Source organism: Balaenoptera acutorostrata, chromosome 5, assembly GCF_949987535.1.
Source record: "Balaenoptera acutorostrata chromosome 5, mBalAcu1.1, whole genome shotgun sequence".
Taxonomy (NCBI): domain Eukaryota; kingdom Metazoa; phylum Chordata; class Mammalia; order Artiodactyla; family Balaenopteridae; genus Balaenoptera; species Balaenoptera acutorostrata.
The window spans coordinates 72,056,909-72,079,413 of NC_080068.1; the positions used below are offsets into that span (position 1 = coordinate 72,056,909).

Genomic DNA, 22,505 nt, shown 5'->3' on the forward strand with positions numbered 1-22,505 from the left:
TCCCACTAGCTATCTATTTTACATTTGGTAGTGTATATATGTCCATGCCACTCTCTCACTTCGTCCCAGCTTACCTTTCCCCCTCCCCGTGTCCTCAAGTCCTTTCTCTACGTCTGCGTCTTTATTCTTGTCCTGACCCTAGGTTCTTCAGAACTATTTTTTTTTTTTTTAGATTCCATATATATGTGTTAGCATACAGTATTTGTTTTTCTCTGACTTACTTCACTCTGTATGACAGTCTCTAGGTCCATCCACCTCACTACAAATAACTCAATTTCGTTCCTTTTTATGGCTGAGTAATATTCCATTGTATATATGTGCCACATCTTCTTTATCCATTCATCTGTCAATGGACACTTAGGTTGCTTCCATGTCCTGGCTATTGTAAATAGAGCTGCAGTGAACATTGTGGTACATGACTCTTTTTGAATTATGGTTTTCTCAGGGTATACGCCCAGTAGTGGGATTGCTGGGTTATATGGTAGTTATATTTTTAGTTTTTTTAAAGAACCTGCATACTGTTCTCCATAGTGGCTGTATCAATTTACATTCCCACCAACAGTGCAAGAGGGTTCCCTTTTCTCCACACCCTCTCCAGCATTTATTGTTTGTAGATTTTTTGATGATGGCCATTCTGACTGGTGTGAGGTGATACCTCATTGTAGTTTTGATTTTCATTTCTCTAATGATTGTGATGTTGAGCATCCTTTCATGTGTTTGTTGGCAATCTGTATATCTTCTTTGGAGAAATGTCTATTTACATCTTCTGCCCATTTTTGGATTGGGTTGTTTGTTTTTTTGATATTGAGCTGCATGAGCTGCTTGTAAATCTTGGAGATTAATCCTTTGTCAGTTGCTTCATTTGCAAATATTTTCTCCCATTCTGAGGGTTGTCTTTTCGTCTTGTTTATGTTTTCCTTCCAAGCAATGTACTTAAATACACTTTAAAAGGAGTCTGATATTATCTGTGAAACCCCCAAAGAAAAAGTAAATCAAATAAGTTGATTTTTTAAGTGTGTCTATTTCTGCCAGAAAAGAAAGCTCTACACTGATTGTTTTAAGTCCTAGTTTGTGTAGAAGCATCTCTCAGTACAGGGTTGGTAATATCCTTTGACTTAAAAATCACTACATTTGCTTATAAGTGACCTTATCTCTTACCAACATAGCCTAGTTGTTAAGAATGTGGATGTTGCCGCCCAGCTGCCTGGGTTCAAACCCAGCTCTGCCACCTACTACCTGGTTGACTTTAGGCCAGTAACTTAACCCTGTTACATTTCAGTTTCTGTGTCTGTAATCTCAGAATAATGATAACTACTTCATAGAGATGGCACGTGGTGAGCACTCAATAAATGTAAGTTATTATCACATGGCTGCTATGTGAAAGCAAGTCTTAGGCTGTGTATATTCCAAATCAGCTAATGAGATTAGTCACCTATAACTAAATTAGCTTTGTCATAGTGAATATTGATCATTAGGATGGCTTTAATGAAAACGCATTTCAGACCTAAAGGGAGAGCGTTTTAATCACAGATTTAGTCCATAAAAAACTAGATAACGAGCGCTTCATTTTACCAGTTTTAAAATTCAGAAGGAAATCCCTTTCTAGCCATGAGTTATTGTGTGCATGTCAGCCAAGCAACTCCCTTTTGATCAAATAGTTCTTTCTTTCTACATAATTCAATGCTGTTTGAAATAATTTTGGATTTTTTACTATGCAGTGGCAGGATTTGTAAATACTTCCTTACATGTGTGAGATGTTAGAAAGTCACATGATAAAATGGATCACAAAGTAAAATTGTAGCATCTTTATCCACTCTAATGAATTCAATATAATAAAAGTATATTGTGGTGCTGGGAACTTAGTGGCAAGCGAAACTGCTGATGGGGCTGGCAGGCTCCTTGGGGAGATAAGCCGATACAAATAATTGTGCTGGTCCTTGTCTAACTGGGGAGTGACATAGGCCAGGAGGGAAATTCAAGGTGCTAGGATGCCATGTATTGGATGCATGTCCTGGTACAGGGCCTCTGGGAAGCTTCCCTGAGATGGAGCTGTAGGAGACACAATCGGAAGAATGAATGGAATTAGCAAAGGAGAGTGGGACTGGAGAAGGAATTTTAGACACAGGGAACCGCTTGGCCAAAGGCACCGAGGTGGCAGGAAGGAGCAAGGTAGCTTAGAGTAGTGGGAGAAGGCCACTGCGTTTGGCGAGCTGAGAGTGAAGGGGAGCGAGTTACAAGTGTCAGCGGTGATCGAAGGCTGGTTCTGCTCAACCAGGCTGGGAGGGGGTCTGGGACTGCTTCTGCCGGGACTTGGGGCCCTATTCAAGATTTAGGCCATGACAACCCTCAGCCTCACTCTCAGCCTTCCTGTTTAGTCTCCCTTAACCTCCAGTGACTCCAGCCTGTGTACTTTTTACTCCAGGCCTTTGCATATCCTGCTGTCTGTTTGGGAAACCCATCCTTCCCTCTTATCCCAACTTACCCCATCTGCCTGAAGAACTCCTTTGAGAAGCTTTACTCTTACTGTCGTAGTTTGCTTTTACTGCTTTTTACATGTACCTTCAGTGGAGCAGTGATCACATAGCATTGTAAGATTCCGTTCATGACGATATCCCTGATTAGGGTAGAAATTATCAGGGTTTTCTGTCTTTTAATGCTCAGTGCCTAGCTGGTCACATAAGTTGTCACATAGTGGGCACTTAATATCGGCTGAAATAATGAATGCATGCTGTCTTAATAAAATTTCTTCAAGAGACTAAATTCATGGAACTTATCCTGGCTTACCTTGCAAAAAAAAGTTTGACCTGCTAACATTAAAAGAAAAAAAAAAAAGGAGTGATATCTATTTTATGCAAGGCTGTGGTATATAGTGTTGTTCATTAATGGTACTGGAAGGGAGAAAGAGTCCAGAATAATAAATATTATATTTAGAATTATAGATAAGATTATAGATAAGTCTTATAAGTCTTAGAATTATAGATAAGAAAGTCCAGTATAATAAATATTGTCTCAGAATTACAGATAAGAATGATTGTATGTATACCCATACTGTTATTTATATTTAAAACTGCCTTGCAAGATTTTCTAGGTTCCACGTGACGTGTCTGAGTAATTGACTATAATGGGGGCGAGCTAGAAAGAGAACAGGCAGTAATTTATTACCTTATCCATTTAATCTACAAATGACCAGGAAATCAATGGGAAAAGCGGTTTCCTCTCCACATACCTTAAGGAAAAGCCATTAGGTTGATATTACTGTTGTCATCCATTTGGAAACAAGAAACCCAATTCTCAGGTCATTGCAGCTAGGCCAGTGCAACTTTCCAAGGACACAGAAAATGTGGATAACAGCTGCTTAAGACTTATGCCATGATAAAGTATCCTTATTGTATTGATGTCGATGCCTTATTTATTATTAAGGAAAGCATTTTCCTTAGAGGGAAGACTAGAGTTGGGATCAAATGAGTCTTAAAAATATTGGCCTTTCCCTCAAATCACTTGAATTTTCTTTTGTCATCAACTCCATGCACCCATGTAAATATAAGATGCTCTCTTTTCCATTAAAAGCAGCAACAGCTGATTTTTGAAGGATGGGTTGCCTCTTAGTTCTTTATTCCTACAGAATCTCAACATGTGTTCAGAATTTTTGGAGAATTTGGAAGGAAATTAAAGTTGTTTCCTTCCTCGGTTCTGGATCCTTCAGATCCTAGTGCATGGAATTTATAGATGCTGATGAAAGTAAATGTGCTTTTACCCCCTCTGTAGGTCAGACTCCGTGTCAAGAAGGAGATCAAAGATGCCTCTACAGTTCCTGCCTTGATTCATGTGGCGGTACCTCTCTTTGTGATCCCAGCAACAGGCTGAATAACTGTAGTAAGTACAGTTGCTGCTGACAAATGCAATCACCACGTCAGGCTGTGCATTCAGTTTTATCCTTTTGCGTTGACATTAAAATGCTGAAGTGTGGAATCCCTCCAAAATATGTATATGTATATATATATTTCTCTTTCTTTTTTAAAGGTTGCATGTGGTAGCAGAAAAGAAGCAAAATGGTCTTAATTAACTTAAATCATAAACAAATGTGTCATCATGAATGGGCTATAAATCCATTGCTTAATGTCATTGCCGTGACTTTCCACTCAACGTCAGCTCCTATATATTATTTTCTTGGCTCCATCTGCAGGCAAATGCTATCTTTCTTCCTTTTTAAAGCCCAGCTTCAAAAATGGAAACTTTATCCAAGAAGTAAATATGAAGTTCATCTAAATAGCCACATAAAACTTTGGCCGTCTGTTCTTGTAATAAAATGTATTCTCACCCTTCCAGGAACTTTGCTGACCTATAATGACCTCGCTCCAAATGGTGTAGACAGGTGGCTGTATCCAAACTGGCTTCAGGAGGAGGAATGATTAGGGGAAGACTGAATGGGCAGGAGTAGCAGAAAGACTCTCTCGGGAAATTTTAAATGAGTTGGAAAGCCCCCAAAGACTGATTTCTAGTAATGGTTGCTTACTTCTGGGCTCTGCTTTCACATTCTACTCCCTTCTTTCACGTTTTAGAATTAATTTTTGGCTTCCCTGTCAGCTTGGGCTTGAAATTTAGAAGCAGGTCTGTCAGCTTTCAGTTGACGAGAAGGTATGACTTCTTAGCACAGATCCCAGCAGTGAAGGCCCCTGGAGGCCGGGAGGTTGAAAGGCTGAAGGGTTTGGGTCTCTGGATTTGCTGAAGTTTTCAGATCCTAATTCTGCTCTGTGACCTTTCTGGGTCAGTGTAGAGCTTATGGGGGGCGGGTAGCCCATACCCCTTAGGGGATATCAAGGGGTGAAAACAGTGGGCTGGATAGGGGTGTGAGGGCGACAGCCAATTAATAACCCAGACTAACAAGATTTTTTGTTTAATTTCACAAGCACTTAATAACTGTTTGGCCGAAAGCACAATACCCAGCCCTCCTCCATTTCCCATAGGAGAGAACAGTGCAGATAGATATCAGTCTGGCCACTAAGATGCACTACCATTTTATTCACTCTAAACTGATTAAATATATGTCTATGTATGTGTATATATGTATATACATATGATTTGACTTTGCTCATCTCCCAGCCTGCCCTGGAACTCTTTCAGAATCATTTTTTTACTTCACCTTGAACTGGGGCTGTAGAATTTTGGACCGTGACAGTATTGTCTCAGACACGTGTATTTTATTAAAGTTTTGGGGGTTGTCTGACATGTAATGGCACTTACTGTTAGATTAAAAAAAGGTGACAGAGCAATGTTAGCCTGTGTCAAATTTAGGCAGGGAGTAACCAAGTATATGTTATCCTATTTTCTCTATACTTGAAATATTCCAAGATTAAAAATAAAAATATGTTATCACCTGTCCAAAAAAAAAAAAAAAAAGAACTCATAGGAAGGGCACTAGATAACTCAGCTGGTATGTATGTTGACTTAAAAAAAATGCACAACGTGAGAGTTACGAGTTAAATTTTATTGGGCAAAATGAGGACAGCAGGCCGGGAGACAGCATTTCAGATAACTTTGAAAAAACAGGTAGTCAGGAATGTCAAAAGATTATTATTAATCAAAGAAAACCAGGTATCTGAAGTTAAGGAATTTAGCGCTTTTCTATGTATGTAAGAGTCTTGGAAGATGCAAGAGTCTTGGCTCCCTGAAATAATTCCTTTGATATGCACCTCAGCTATCTGGGGCCAGTATCCTGACACATCCTGAGTTTCCTCAGGGCTCACAGCAGGGAGTGGCTGCAGTCAGATGGCTGCTAGATGGCAGGTATTCTTTTCAGCCCTGAGTTTCCTGAGGGCTCACCAGCTCACGTTGGAGGGCTACAATCATTGGTGACTGTGACATCCTTTGTTTATTGATATGGCAGGAAATATTCCATTTATCATGTATATTCAACCAGTATTTCTAGTGTGTCTGTGATGTCCCAGGCATTGGGATGGGCACTGGGCACTTGGATGGCAATGAAGGGAGACATGATTCCAGCCTTCCTGGAGCTAACTTTTCAACAGTGGGATCATATGGCCACCTTCCCATTCATATATACAACTTCGGTTTTCCTTTTATGTTCTTCAAATACACTCAAACAGTTTCCCTAGCATCTCACTGTCTCATCAGCTTCCTCTTTCATCACAGATGTTCTTGCCACGTTCTCTCCATATATATTTAGCAAACATTTGAACACCCCATCTTCCGAGTATCAGGCACTGGGCTTGTCCTTGGTCTCCGTTCCTTCTGTGTTATTAGAAATAAGTGTTGGAGAAAAAAGTACATGAGTAAACATTTAGAACTAAAGGTTGATGGAGTACTATGGGAAAGTTGGGGGCGTCCCTGAGGCATGACAGTCATACCCGGCTTCATACAACCATGGCGATCATGGGCACGAGGAGAGACCCATGCCCAGGAGCTGCTGTCTCTGCCAGGCACATAAGCAGTGTATATGCCTAACTTCCAGCTGAGATTAAAGATGTTATTCCTTATTTTTCAAAGAGCTTCAGGATGGTGTGTGTCTACTTGGTTCTCTGTAAATACGGACAAGTATCATCTCCTCTCAGAAAACTCTTCATGCACTTGAAAATGTGATTAATTGTTTAAAGATCTTTGACACTGTCAGAGACTACTGTTATCTAGATCCTGGAGCACGACTGAGCAGTACTCTCTTTCTCTGGCTCCCTGCCAGTGGGGAATATGAGTTTGGAGAATGTGGAGATTCTTTCTGGTGGAGTCAGCCTCTCACTGGAGTTGCTGGGAGGCTAGTCCTTAAAGATAATGGTTCTTGCCACCCCATAAAATATTATAATAACGTTCCAATGGTCCCTGAAGATATACTGGGTGGGACCTCGGCATCAGTATTTAAAAAATTCCCCAGGTGTCCCCAGTGTGCAGCAAAAGTTGAGAATTATTGCTTTGTGGCCTGACGAGGCTGCTGGGATTAGTGACATCCTGAAATTGGGTGTGAAAAAAAGTCTTCGTGGTTTTCATATTTTTCAGTGGATAAGATCCATGGTTTATCTCAGATTAGCAGACGTGCCTACAATTAAAAAAAGCCTAAAGAACACATCTCAGGTGATATTGTGTATGGAGAGGCTTAAAAGTATCACAGTATCACCACATCCACTCCAGCCCAGAATCTTTAACATGTTTGCACCCTGCTGGGAGGCAGAATATGGACATGTCCTTGCCTTAGGGGGTAGGAGCAGGAATGTTATTTCCCATCAGTCTGGTGTGGAGGGACTAATCCATCACTTGTACCTTGTAGAGTACAATCCAGACAGCTGGGGGAACCTGGCGGAGAGAGCAGCTCCTGGGCATGTGTCTCTCCTCACCTCCCTGCGCCCATGATCACCATGGCTGTATGAAGCCAGGTATGACTGTCATGCCTCAGGGACCCTCCCCAGTTTCCCATAGTGTTCCATCAACCTTTAGTTCTACATGTTACTTGTGTACATTTTTCTTCCAACACTTATTTTTAATAACAGAGAAGGAATGGGGACGAGTGACTAGCCCAGTGCCTGATACTCGGAAGAGGGGGTGTTCAAATGTTTGCTGAATATATATGGAGAGAACGTGGCAAGAACACCTGTGATGAAAGAGGAAGCTGATGAGACAGTGAGACGCTAGGGAAACTGTTTGAGTGTATTTGAAGAACATAAAAGGAAAACCAAAGTCGTATATATGAGTGGGAAGACGGCAGTATGATTCCCCCCCACTGAAAAGTTATATCCAGGAAGAAATGAACAGCTTTGTTCTTCAAATAATTTCCCAGTGGTCTGTCAATTTCCTGCCCTCTCCTTGCAATCTCTAGGTGGAAGGAACAGATAGTATAGGGGGTGTGGTCAAAAAGCCATATGCTGTAATGATTAAGGGCTTCAGTTCTCAGGAGCAAATAGTAGATGAGAGGAACAATCTCTTTCTAAAAGCATTCCCAACTAGTAAGTGGAAGATAAATGATTGTGAATTAGAATATTACCATTTGGTAACCAGGTGAATTAACAGGGCAAGGCACTGAGCATGGACATACAGCTGTAGACATCACAAAAAGAAATCAGACGGATGTGTCTTCTGATGAAAGAACACCGCAGCACCTAGGGTCTTGCCAAAGAGATGAAGCCTAATCAGCCCCCTGGCTTCAGCTGCCAGTGTTCAGGAGACAAGGGGGACAGGGGAACATGTTTAACCTCCCCAGCAGTGTGCAATCAGCAAAATCCAAACTCTGGCACACTCTACAGGTCAAGTCCCCGGATTCTTCAATAGTTAAACATTAAAGAAAAATAAAGAGATGGAGGGGAGGGGGAACATAGATAGTATAAGAGACTTAAATTTGGTTTTCAAAAATGGGTAGCCAAACTGTAGTATGTAGGATGTGGTGCACACTTATGTAATAAAGCTGTGAAGAAGAGCAAGGAAGTGATGACTCTGAAACTCAGCATTTACTTTGTGGGGGAAGGAGAAGGTCGACATAAGACAGGGGATATGGAAGGGTACGTGGGATGTCTGGCAGAGTTCAGTTGCTTGACCTGGGTAGTTATAAGGGTGTTCACCTTAAAATAGCTCTTCAAATTCTAAAAAATAAATAATAATAGAGATTTAAAGTTTTGACACAAAGATGAATCTTGGATATATATGCCAATGGATGTTGGAAATGACATTTTCTCATGTAAACGACCATCAATCTAATACATGATTTCCATTGGCTTCAGGTATTGCATCATGATAAAGATGTAACATCGTTTAATTAACAGTCCTTTCTTTAGGTTGAATTTGTCAAATATTGTTTCAGACTTTGAAAGGTGGGCTATCATTGAGACTCCATCAGGATCTTTTTTTCTACAGATATTTATTAAACCTCATCTATCCTCAGGATGCCGTGCCAGGCACTGCCTCAAGCTCACACTGAATTATACAGCCCTGCAACAGCCAAACGTCCTCACATGTTTGTGATGTGATCGCCCTCTAGTGGCTAATGTCAGTCAGGCTTGTCAGTGAGTCTACTGCTTAAGATACAAAAGTTTATTGATACCATAAATCATAGAATTTGAGGTTGCCAGATACTTGAGAGTTTATCTTGCTTAGCACTTTGTGAAGAATGCCTTTATGAAGGAAACTAAACAACCTCACCGCATTCAGTAAAGATCTCAGAATAATATATGATTATAACTTAATCCTTTCATCTCCCTTGACTCTGAGACACTTAAAGCCTATATCTTATCCTAAATCAAAATCAATACATCCCCCCACATATCAAAAGAGAAAAGTTATGCATGTGATATGCCTATTAATCATCTCAAGGAAACAAACTGATAAAAAGTTAAAACTTGATAGGGTAGTTGAGGAAGAGAGAGAAAGAAAAGACATCTACAGGGAAGAAAAGACTGAATCAAAATATGTGTGAATGATCCCATTTTTGTAAAATTTTAAGTATATTAAAGAAATTAAGAAAAATACAGAGTTTGAGCTGCCTCTACTGATTTGTAAGATGGTCATGACAGGTAATCAAGCAACAAAAGCAAGCTGAAGAGGAAACCCATCTTTTGGCATTGAGGGAAGTTAAGAGAGAGGGAGGTGGGGAGATGAAGAGCTTTTCCTATATACGTCTTTGTATTGTTTTCATTGTTATAAGGAATATGCATTTTTTGTGTGTTATCTGAACTCAACATTTCAGTGTTTCTCCTCTTTCACAAATCGAAGAAGTAGTAAGCTGAACCAACCCCATACCTCCTCTGTCTCTTTTTCTTCTCTCCACCCTGTAGGTATCCTCAGGATTATGCCAGCTTTAGAGTGTTACTTCTTCCTCTATAAACTGAGAGTCTTATATACTTGGTCCGTGAGATTTTTCAGTCTGGCCAATATCAGGCTCCTTATCAGCATAATCTCTGCAAAGCCCTCAGACTCTTTAAATTAAGAAATAGTCCCAGAGCTGTTTTAATATTTCACTGCAGTCCTTATTGCTAATCTGTTTGTCTGCATACCATTTCCTAGTCAAATAATTAAATTTAATTTGAATAATTACTCTTAATAAGGCATGAAATCTCCGGTGGACCTGACCTGATTCTACCAAGACACTCCCTTGATTTCCTCTCTCCTCTGGGAATGAAGCATATCCACCGCAGACAGAGAGGGGACAGAGAGCCTTTCCACCGCATTCCCCCAAACCTGCCCAAACCCCACTTATCCTGGGAAGGCTTCCCAAGCTGCTCCTATCCACCCTGTCTCTCCGGGCTCTAGCATTTTGTTCAGTCCCACTAGCCTAGCCTGTTCATGTTATACCACAGCTACCTGCACGTGTCTTTCTTCCTCTGGAGGCTTAGAGTGCTTCAATGGCAGGGACTCTATTTTTCATTATTTTTACATTTTAAAGTGCCTAGGATAGTTTCTGATGCCTCCCCCCTCCTTTCCTTCCTTAATTCTCACACTATGCTTGGTGCAGACTTTGAGGTCAAGAAATAAGTTCTCCAAGGAACTATATTCAATGTCTTGTAATAAACTATAATGGGAAAAAATCTGAAAAAGAATTAATTTTATATGTATACGTGTGTGTGTTTATGAATCACTTTGCTGTACAGCAAAAACTAACACAACATTGTAAATCAACTATACTTCAATTAAAAAAAAGAAATGAGGTCTCATTTCATAAAACTCTCAAATTGTATGCGGAAGGCAAGTAAGTAAAGAATAGAGCAGAGGGCAATGAGCGCTTGGCATGCACACCCTGGAGATGCTCTCGAGCTCAGCGGAGACTCCTGCTAGGAGTGGAAGGGGAAGAGTGGTTGGCCAGAAAGCCTTCCTGGAAGAGGGGTTTGTGCTGAGTGCTGCAGAACAAGGAGAAATTAGCTTAGTGGGGAGGATGGGGAAGGATTATTTCAATCAGCAGTTGCCCTATGTACCTGGCAGCTAGAACCATGATTATTCCAATCAGCAGTTGCCCTATGTACCTGGCAGCTAGAACCACAATTGCATTTGAGGGGTGATTACAAGTGTGTGAAGGAAAGAAGGGGATAAAAGCTAATGGGACCCACAGAGGACGCATGCAATTCTTAAAATGTCTGGTGTCGCCAAGGAAATATTGCTGGCGAGATAGTCATGGGTGATGAGGCTGGAAAGTTAGGCTGTGATTTGGAGTGTGAAATAGCCTTGGATGCCAAGCTAAAGGGTTAGGGGTTATCTCATTGGCAATGGATATCTAATGGATCTCAGCCTCCTCTTGCCCTGAAATTGTGTAGCCTTATACACTGATCAACAATAAAACATATAGAAAAAAGTCATCGAATTGCCTATTTAGCCAAATTCATTGATTTTTTTTAAGATGGCTATGAAGGCGGTGGGGAATACACTAGTTTAGAAGTAATGGATCAATCAGAAGACAAATTAAAGTGAGTAAAAGGAATCAGATAAGTGGAGCCGAGGGGAAAAAAAATGAGAAAGACTTTCTGAAACATGCATCCTGGACCGTGTGCTAGCAGCCCCATATACAGAAATGAATCTTGGTTTGTCAAGACACTTCATTAACCGCACTATTTACCTTTTGACGGCAATCTCATATACTACTTACATCTAGTCTTAGCTACTTCCAAGAAAGAGGGTAAGATAGACTTTAATTTTGTACGTTTTTAAGAAATTGTTTTACATGTGAAATTTAAAAATATATAATATGTATCTGTATGTGTGTTTTTTTGTTAGGTCAGTGTGAACCAATTACGTTGGAACTCTGCATGAATTTGCCCTACAACCACACAACTTATCCAAATTACCTCGGCCACCGGACTCAAAAGGAAGCATCCATCAGCTGGGAGTCTTCTCTTTTCCCTGCACTTGTTCAGACCAACTGTTACAAATACCTCATGTTCTTTGCCTGCACCATCTTGGTACCAAAGTGTGACAAGAATACAAGCCAGCGTATCCCCCCTTGCAGGTAATACAATGGGGTCTCCCCCAGGCATCCTCATTGTCCCTCAAGAAGAACCAAGGGAGTGAAGACATAGCTTGAGTTTAGACAAAGTACATACTTTGCCAACAAGTCCTGTATTTAACAGATTACCTATTTAAAAAGTAAAGAAGTAGGAATTCTAAAATGAATATCTGAGTAAGAACTCATCAGTGAAATACCAAACAAGAGAGATATGAACTGCCTTTGATAATAATTCATGGACTTTAATCAAATAAAATCACAAGTGTTTCATTGTGTTGCATCAGGAAGCGGTTTTTTAAAATGTTGAGTCAGCAGAAGGGGGTGTGTCTGCCTGTTTGTCTGGCAATGTTGATGTGTTTTAAATGCTGCCTTCTGATAGCATCAAAAGTGAGAAGACGTTACACGAAGAGTGGCCTGAGGGAGTCATCACACCAAACTCACAGCATGGACAGGGGATGGACATTGCTGTTTTTCTACCTGGTTAGATGAAATACAGGACGGTATTTCAAGAGTGTGGCTTGAACTTAGGATATGAGTGATGCCCTACGGGTTAAGATTATTACTCTGGTGTCCACCTCCTGATTCAAGACCTGGCTCTTCTGTAGCTGCTTGTAGCCTGAGACAGGTTCCTCAGTCTCTCCCAGCCTCAGTTTCTTTACCTGTAAGATCAGGCTGGTGGTGGTGGTTGGGTTGGGTTGTTGTGAGATTAGATGAATGTACATAAATGTAAAGTGCTGCCCATTGATTGTAAGCCCAGAATAAACAAAGCTCTGATGTTAGGACAGGAGCGCGACTAACTGCTCTGTGGCAGTTTGGTCCCTCTTCTATGCTGTGTGTTCAGGGTTATAGTCAGAGGATGTGCACGTACAAGGTGGCTGTCACAGAGGTGAGGGCTGCTTTTCTCAGGGCTGTTTTCCATCAAGGGGTGAATACACAGATGTGCCTGCCTAAATGTGAGTGGTAACTATGGAAACCATATGTTGGGACCAGAAGTCACTCAGAGCTTTAAGAAAAAGCAAGAATATCAATACAGTGGACAGATGGGAAAACAGTAAATTATATGCCAAATATCAAATGGATGACAAGGTAGGGCCATCTATAGAGTTGGGACAGGAAGCAATAAAATTTAAAAATGATTTGGGGGAACTAAACAAATTATACAAATAGAGTAAAACTTAACGTTGGCTGTGCAAACATGATTCTGAAAATTTCTATTAAATGCCTTTTAAAGTATCACTAATAAAACGTCTACCAGTTTTATGTTAACATGTTATTTATAAATCTTATTCTACTTTTCCTAAGCAAGGTCGATGATAGTGAATAATTACTTTCAATAGTACTTAACAAATTCTTGTATTTGACTTTCTTTTCATATGTGTATAAGAATTTCCCTATTGCAGTGTTCTCTGGAACAAATTTGTATCCACATATGATTGATAATTTTAGGACTTAGGTTACATATTAAGATGCCTAAGATAAGACTGATCCTGAAATACTATTCAATAAGCATTTTTGAATACATGTTTAGAATAAACATTTTGAATAAAGTGTTGAACTTCTAGACACTTTAGTTTTGTTTCTTAGGTTTACACATACACGTACATCTTTCATTTTCAGTGGCTATCAAAGTGAGTTTTACATTCTGATATTTGTAAGAAAAATTTTTGGATTATGACAAGAATAATATACTGATATGCTCATGGGGTAACACATAATTCCTTTTGCCAAGCTTGGTTATTGATCTTAAAATTCAGTTTTTAAGCTATGAGTTGGAAAAAAATCTAACATTCTTGAGCCCTTACAATGTGCTGAATACTTTAGGGTAGTTTTCATCCTCAAAATAACCTTTTAGGACTGCTGTCTCTACGGCTGAGCACCGCACAGATTATGATAAGTACAGGTGTGCTGTGGAGCTGTAGTGCCACATGTTGTATTTCCATTTTATAGGGAAAAAAAGTGGTAGAGTCAGGCACTACCTGACTTCCATCTAAATTAGGTATCGTTTGGTTAATTTAAAATATCAGCAGCAGTTGAGTTATATACATTTTTATATTAATCTGCAGCAAAACCATTCAGTCCAACAGAGAGTTATTAAACACTGTTGAGCTTCCCATTTTTGCAAACCTAATATGGGAATGCCATGGCTTTGTCTTTGCCCCAAATCCCTAGGCTAAACCAGCATCAAGTTATGCTCTATCTTAACTTAAATCTAGACAGACTTAAATCTAAAAAGACTTAAATCTAGACAGACTTAAATCTAGACAGAGCCTTTTCTGAAACGTCTCCATTCAATTGCTAACCATTCCTTACCTGTTGAAATTAGTGGTTTAAAGTTTGAAACTTTTAAGAAATGAGAATGTATTTAAAGGGAAATAAAAAATTTGCCTAGGAACTTACTTTCATTATGTCTACTTAAAAAAAAAAAATCGTAACTAATTTCTTGGTAATATATTGAGGCAAACTGTTTTTTTCTTTCCCCATAGGAAGTAAAGCCATCTTCTTTGAGACATGCTGATACCTCAATTTTAAAATATTCTGGTACAAATGAGATAATAACACATAAAAGCACCTAGTGCAATGCTTAGTATGTCTTTTCTTTAACAAAGACCAACAAACTTCATTTTTACCAACTTGAGCTCGACACAGATGGGTTTGGTGTAAGCTGAAGTACTAATGCCTTAGGCAAGCCCGGCTGGCACAGGAAATGGCTCACATCACAGGGTACCACAGGGGGCTGAGGCCGAGGGTGTTGTACAGATTCCATGACCTTTGGTGGCAGACTCTCCAAGTGATTTTGGGGGCTTCCCTGCTTAAAACAAAAAGCACTGGAGTGTGTCTGCCTGAAAGACAGAAGAGAAAATGAGAAAGGCAAACTGGAGGAGGGAATCCGTGTTCTGGAAACATCTCTATTTCCATTTCTGCAATGGAGTTTCTTTTGGTGAAAGTATGTTTCTGGAATGTATCCCCCTTGTAGCGATATTACTCAATTTGGTTTCCCAAATATCTATTATGTATATGTGCATTCATATATATACGTTGGTACGCACACACACTGGTGACCACGTGTACACGCCAGCCCATAGCCATACAGAATTAAAACCCTACACAGAGGCGTAACATCAGGTGTAGCTGTTTCTGCTTGTAATATTTTGTCTTTCTCACTCTTTTAGAGCTCTGTGTGAGCATTCCAAAGAACGCTGTGAGTCTGTTCTTGGGATTGTGGGCCTACAGTGGCCAGAAGACACAGACTGCAATCAATTTCCGGAGGAAAATTCAGACAGTCAAACCTGTCTAATGCCTGATGACGATGTGGAAGGTTAATTTTTAAATTAATTACAATGGGGTGTCTAACATGGATGAATATATCAGCTACTTTTAGAAGTTAATCTGTTGTTATTGTTTGTATTTAGTTACCAGTAGAAAGGCTGCATAGGTGGTGAATCTATAAACTTGATTACATTGAAGAATTTGATACCCATCTGTTAGACATTGTCTTCATTTAAAAAATAACTTGCAGAGATGACTTTAATATTCTAGGTATTTATTTTAAACACACTTAACTCACAGAGTCCATTATATATGGATGCTGCTTTTATAATAGGGGCCCTGTAGGTAATGGTGAAGCCTTGGTTCCTTCAAGTGCAAAGCATTCAGAGACCTTGGCAATGTAGGATAATCAAGTAGAGAAATGGAATCAAGGACCTGCCCACTAGGTGGAAAGATTAGGATGGGAAACAATATGATACATTAAAGGAAAGCCAGCTGGGTAGTTTGAAGCATTGACTTCATAGGACATTGCAGGCTCCAGCGATTGTTAGGTTGTCCATTCGGAAAGAGAGTTAACTGCTGGAAAGCATAAAGACACAAAACAGCTGATCTGAAGAGGTGGTGCCGAGGATGAAGGAAAAAGAGGCTGATAGGCAGACAGAAGAAAGCCAAGTAAACTTCGGCTATTTCAGCTTTGTGAAGGACCATCCTTATGTTCAGTGATAACTTCTCCACAACATCCCACATGTAAATGGATAAATTAGCTGATGGTTCTGGGTTTTCTGTCTGTTGACAGTAATGTGGCCCACTGCTTTTAACAGAATGCTCACCTAGTCACTTCAAGTGCAGCTCAGGACGGTGTGTTCTGGCTTCCAGAAGATGTGATGGCCAGGCTGACTGTGATGATGATAGTGATGAAGAAAACTGTGGTATGTATGTGAGATGGCACTTTTCTTGAATGTACACTGATAACCGGTTAGGATAAGGGATTGTGTTAAAACATGTCAGTTGTTTACTGATAGTTGTAAGTAGTAACTAGGGTTGAACGCTAAGGCATTTACTTCTTAAATTATCAAATGGCAAAACACGAATTATAAGTGTTTTTCCTGTTAATTCCATTGATTTTCCCTAAATTACACTTCTGTTTATAATCTTGATGACATATGTGCAAACTCTTAGTAAAAGAAGAAGCTCTTCACAAATGTAAGAGATTATTTTTATTGAGAGATTCTAAAGCAGTTGTCATCTGTTTTAAGGTCAGAATAATAGTGTCCTTGCCTATAATTCCCATATTCTTAAATAGGCATCTAGATACACAAAGACAGAGTGCAGGCTCTAACATTCAAATTTAATTGGGGTTTATCTTCATGCCCTCTCTGATTTTTGTCTCTGTCAGCAAAGGATAAAACTCTTCCTGACATTTCTGCCTTTGAACTCCAAAATCACCAATGGAAAGGGCAATTTAAGTGGAGCTAATTCCCATTTTATTTCCCTGCAAACCTTTGTACTTGTAACCTCAAAATGTGTCAGGGAATAGAAAACAGACAGTGCTCTTTACTAAGCAATATTTTAGAGTAAAGCAGAATGATTGAAGGGCTACGCAAAGAATAGTTTGGTTATGATTATTTAGCTTGTTCTGCTTAAAAAACTTGAACTTTTTGCCATTGAAAGCACATGAGGCAATGCATCTTTTGAAATCATTTTATTCTTTTGGCCTTTGAGGGATGAACTATTGCCTTGCTTCCCAAAATGAGTTTTCCGTAGTAGACATTGCCCTTCTGGTCCAGACAAAATGTCACAAGCAATCAACTGAAATCCTATCAGCTACTATATAAATAAGGATAAGTGCATCTTCTAGAAAATTAGAACTGTCAGAATGATGGTAATTTTGTTAGGGAGGAACATACCGTGTTTTGAGAAGCTGCTGTTGTTTGCTTTGTTTGTGGTCTGTATGTAAAGAAATAAATCAAAACTCATTGAATATCCCTTATATAAATGATTTATTAAGAATCTATTGGATTTTTTCACTACACTGTGGCTTTGATGGGTTTTGGTATTCTGAGATGCAAATTAAAATAGATTATCTTAGATTGTCCAAAGAGGTTACATGATACTTCCTTGGGTGGCTAGACCAAAATTTGCAGTAGGGGAATAAATATTTGAGAAATGTAAAAGCTTAGTCTCAAAAAGAGTCTTATGAAGATTAAATGGTCTGAGTTCTAGAGTATATTCTGCAAAGAAGAAATTTAAAGCACTATAGGGTACAAATGATCCTAAAATGTCAGGTTTCTAGTTAAGTAATGAGTTTTTGTCAGTACTTTAATCTCACAATTAAAGGCTCAGGAGAACTATCGAATAAATTGTCTAATTTCTATAAAACACTCAAAAGACTGACGATGTTATTGAGAGTTCTGGTTAAGGAAAGTTAAAAGTCAGTAATAAATTAATACATTTGGAACATTAATTACCCCAACAGTATTAATCTATGAGAGAACTCTCATTAAGTTTTCCAAAGCAACTGGGCCGCATGCACGCGTTTGAATGGGCATGTCCCATGCTCTGGGAGAACACAGCAGTTAAAATCAAATGAAGAAGTCACGCAGGCCCAATGGAGGACCACTGGGAAATCCTCGGATTCCCATTTTGCCTACTTGCTCAGTTTGTGCCTCTGTTTCCATGGGCGTGGATAGGCATACCATCTGGTAATGCAAACACCAGCTCCAGCAAAGCTGGGTTTCACTCCAAGCTTCCTGTCTTTCTGATTTATTCCGTCCATTGTGGAGTGGAATGCACTTAAATGCTTGGGCTTTACTGAATAATGTGACTATTAACTATTCACTTTCACGCATCTGCAGCTCCTCCAGAACTTTAACAACATTATTGAGTTTTCCCCTCAAAACAGTACTTCTTTAATTTAATTATAAAATAATTGATGTGTTGGAAATTTACACTGTTTCTCTGACACTTCTGCAGCAGGAAAACATGGAGGTCAAAGCACACCATTTGTAAATACACTTTTAAAATACATGCATTAAACATTTAGCAGTAAGTAGTGTTTATTTGTTTGTTTGTTTTGGCGGTTCTGTAACTTTATTGGGCAATCAGCAGTTGGTTCTCATCCACATTAACTATCTGCAGATTTTTGAAAGTGGCGAGAGGTAGAAAGGTAACCAACGTATAGAGCTTGTTTGTTGAATCTTCATCTTCATTACATTTTCTGGGCAACCGCACATGGATATGGTATGGGACATTCCTTATTCCATTGGCCCAGACAGATTTGTTGAGCCTGGTGTCAATGCATACATCTGGAATTCTCATCTCCTTCGTGGCAAATATCCGGATTTCTTTGAGTGCCCTAGGGGTGCGCTTCTTGAAACCCACTGCATGGATGCACTTGTGAATGTTGACAGTGTTTTCTCTGGTCACCACCTCATTGATGGCGGACCAGCCCTTCTTCTTCTCGCTTCCCTTCTTTGCGGGAGCCATCCTGCTGGGCCGGGAGTAATGTTGTTCTGAAGTGTCTCCTGCTCTTGTGGTAAATTTTTGTTGTTGAAGTTGTACTGATTGTATAATTGTTAATGTAAACAACAGTCGGAAGTGTTGTCATTATTAGAAATGCTTTCAGCAAGTGTTTGGAAGAATTATGTAAATATGAACATATCATTCCAGAATTGCTTCATGGGAGAGAAGTCTAAAAGATAGGAGTGATTTACAGAGTCAGTACTGCGTCGGTACAGAAGCACTTCCTTGTCTTAAAGTGATAGTTTGTCATTAATTGAACATCTACTATGTAGATGAAGCTGGCTGTAGATCTAGCAACTGGATGAAAGAAGCTTATTTTCAGTCTAACATTTACCAAGCATTGATATGTAAGCAATGGAGAAAAAGGTGCAGATCTGGGCAGAGAAATGAACAAGAAGGGCATAAAGGAAAGGCGAGCTAAAGAAAATAACAATGAGATTATATTTCTCAGCTTTGCCTTCATGCTATAGATCTGAGTTTGTGAGACTGAAGTTAGCTTTTGCTAGGCCTCTGTCCACAGTTGGATGAGCTATACCAGCAGGAACAAGGTGGTACCTGGGCTGTGATGGGAGCAGCGAGTCTTCTCAATGGGTCAGTTAAGTGAGAATATAGCTCAAACAGTTTTTTTATATCTACTGGAGAAATAAAACCCTTCATTACATGAATATAACATCACAATTACTAATTGATCACTCTTCTGCATAAAAGGGTATACAACATACAGAGAAAGATAGACAACAATACAAATGCGAGTGTCGTTAAGGACCTTTCTGTTTATCTTCAAATAATTAAAAGCCATTTCATCATCTATCTTCAATCTCCTCTTGGGTGATAGATAAAATGCAATAAAATCTTTCTTTATAACCTGAACCTCTTCTTGGAGTCAAAATCCCTTTAGGCTGTGTTTAAAGCCTCTGGCTCTGATATTTATAGGTTTTACAGCTTGATTTAAAAAGTTTTCCTGAAGACTTTTTTTCCCTAACTGTGTGGACTCCTTAATAGTATTTGTGTATTTCTCACAGAGAAGGACTTTACTGTGTGTTTTTTTTTCCAAATACTCCAGAGAGCCAATCTCCATGCCTTCATGTCTCTTCGTCCCTTTGCTTGTGGAAGAGACTGATTTCCTGCTCTGTGACTAGAAGACAGAGTGAGGGTCATTGTGTTCATCTCATGTCGCATACCCACAAATGTACTTTCAGAAGGAGTCTTAGGATTGATCTCTGATCACATTTAATTCTTCATGCTAAGGAAGAGACATTCTCCTTCCCTTTAGATATTTTGCTACTTGGTTAACTCTTCGCTATGTCATTTGGTGTCTTGGGCAGGCAGCCTGGAATGGTAGAGTGCTATCTGTAGACCTAGACTTGGATTTAAATCCAGACTCAGCACTTAGAGGCTGTGTGACTTTTGGCCAGTCACTTAACTTCTCTGGGCCTCAATTTTCTCACCTGTAACATTTAGAGAAGCGCACTTTATCCCGCACAGCTTGGAATGCTTGTAACATGCCTTACTCAGTCCTCAGAGGGCAATAACCAAGAGCCCACATGCCACAGTGCTAGGAAATCCAGGAGGCAAGTCCCCTCACAGGTCACCTCAGGGATCTCCCTTGAGGGAAGGAGTCCTGTCTAGCTTGGTATTATCTCTGACAGACCAAGGTCTTCTTTGTGGCAGAGGAGGGCAGGCTTGGCATGTCACGTCCAAAGCACAGGCTGGGCAGAGTCCCTGATTTACATAGTGAACGTGGGCATCCGGGTGGAGCCTCGTCCTTGAGATACTGCTTGTTTTGGTGGTGGATGTCCCCATCTCCAGGATTACGGTCACTGAGGGTTGCTCCCACCCCGCAATTTAAAGCCCTTTCAAAGTCTTCATCCTGCCTCTCCACAGGGTACTGAGACAGCACGTCTTGAAGAGGATGACATGAAGGTGGCACCGGAAAAGGGGTGTGACTAAGGAATTGGGAGGTCCACTGGGGCTTTCTGGTCAAAGATGGGAGCTCTGTGACTTGTGCTGGTGTTGCTGCCCTTGCCGGTTAGGCCCGGAGTTCGGGGAGGGAGGCAGCTCCTTTGTTCTGGCTGCTACCACAGGAGCTGCGGCTGTTCTTTGAGATCTGGGCTCCATGGCCCAGGGTCACAGGCTCTGGAGGGGCCGTCACACCTGCCAAGCCTGAAGTCACTGCTCAGCTCCCTTGATTTGCTCTGAGGTCACATCCACAGCCACTGGGGCAGCTGCTGGCCAAAGACGAGCATCCCTACCCTGACAGCACTTCATTCGATGTAGCTCAGGCTAGCAGCCCTGATGAGTGGACCCACTTACTCTGTACTGGCATCACTGAAAGCTTCTCAGAGTTCAAGAAGCATCTGCTTTAAGGTGCTTTGCCTTCTTCACCTATAATGACAACTGTTTTGATAGAGAAAAAAGGTGCCCCAATTCAGGTGGGATCTGCCTCTGGCAGGGAAGCCTGCTTCGCAGAGATTTTGTGAAACTGAGAGAGAAAGTAAAGAACCCCTCAGAATGCTTAGCGCACTTAGGGTTGACGAACCATTCCGCTTTGCCCAGTACTGAGGGGGGTTTCTTGGAAGCAGGGACGTTTAGTGCTCAAACCTGCGAAGTCCCAGGCAAACTGGGATGAATTGGTCACTTTAGCAATACACTGTGGCCTCTGTGAGTGGGCGTAGCCATTATGTCTGTACGGGGGGAGGTGGCAGTTATTCTGACATCAACAATTATTTGGTTTCATAACCTACAGCTGCATTAAATATCCCATCCTATCCATACCTAGTTTTAATTTTTAATGGGGTCATACCCTTTTCCTTTTAAAGCATACATTTAAAGCATAATTACACCAAAAATGTCACTTTAAAGAGAGAATGATTTTTTTCACAAAATCATAATGGTATCTTCCATGTGACTCATGTCTTGACCTTTTCATCCTACTTCATTTATGTTCATCATAACTCCACAAAGGAGGCATTAGGCCGTGCAAACTTTTATTAGAAAAGAGAAGATACAGAAGGGAAATTACTGCCTATAGAATACTCATTTTGTCTTTATAGCAACCCTTTGTAGCAGGTGTTATTATTACTATTTTAGAGATATGGAAACTGAGGTTCAGAGAAATTAAGTAACTTATCCAAGGTCATACAGCTAATGAGATTGGAGCTAAGGTTCAAATCCAGATGTCTGACTCTAAGCTTTGTTTCCCTTGCTCTTACCCCTAATGCATACTGAGGACAGCAACTAAAGGCTTGCACCTGCTTCCCTACTGGATCTTTCTCTATAAGGCTGGATTTGGAGCAATCTATTTATTTTCTCTAAATCTCAGTTTCTTCACTTAGAAAATGGTGATTGTAATTCTGACATTGTGGTATTATTGTAAGAATTAAAGCTAATATCTAGAAGGTGGATTTGTAGTGGATAATAAATGTTATCTCTTATTATTACCGTCTGTGAGCATACAGGTCTTATGTCCCAGTAGATCGACTTTTGTGATCTTTTATCATTTCATTCCAAGTGTCCATGTTCTTCTCTGTACTCTTAGGAATGGTACCTTGTGAACAGTCAGAAAGACTCATGCTGTTTTCTCTCATCATCTACTAGCAAGTGATGTGGTTTGTGATGAGTGTCCTTGCCAGAACATTCCAGATGATGTCTGTATTCTTGGTTAGCTGAAAACTCCAGATTATATTCCCATGAATTCCTAGAATGGATGTCCCTGTGCCTAAAACCATTCTAGATGGTCAGCTAGTGAAGGACTCTCGCTATTTATTTCCTACAGTTTTGCAGTCACATACTCTAC

General features: G+C 40.1%; 2 protein-coding genes across 5 annotated transcripts in view; one reads left to right on the forward strand and one right to left on the reverse strand.

Moving 5' to 3' along the window:
* The window catches only part of CORIN (corin, serine peptidase), a 261,407-nt gene that overhangs the window by 174,009 nt on the left and 64,893 nt on the right, over positions 1–22,505 (forward strand). For all 4 annotated transcript variants that reach the window (XM_007180752.3, XM_007180749.2, XM_007180751.2 and 1 more), the window contains 4 exons: positions 3,766–3,873; positions 11,692–11,923; positions 15,091–15,236; positions 16,009–16,116. In XM_007180752.3, coding sequence (XP_007180814.2) covers positions 3,766–3,873; positions 11,692–11,923; positions 15,091–15,236; positions 16,009–16,116 — 594 coding nt within the window. The remainder of the gene's footprint in view (positions 1–3,765; positions 3,874–11,691; positions 11,924–15,090; positions 15,237–16,008; positions 16,117–22,505) is intronic.
* Positions 18,278–18,673, reverse strand: LOC114237734 (60S ribosomal protein L31-like). Its single transcript, XM_057547130.1, has one exon. It carries the CDS (start codon positions 18,671–18,673, stop codon positions 18,278–18,280), a length of 396 nt encoding a protein of 131 aa, XP_057403113.1.

What these genes read in the sequence shown, in the direction of transcription:
- LOC114237734 (XM_057547130.1), bottom strand. Translation starts at nt 18,673, where the DNA reads ATGGCTCCCGCAAAGAAGGGAAGCGAGAAGAAGAAGGGCTGGTCCGCC.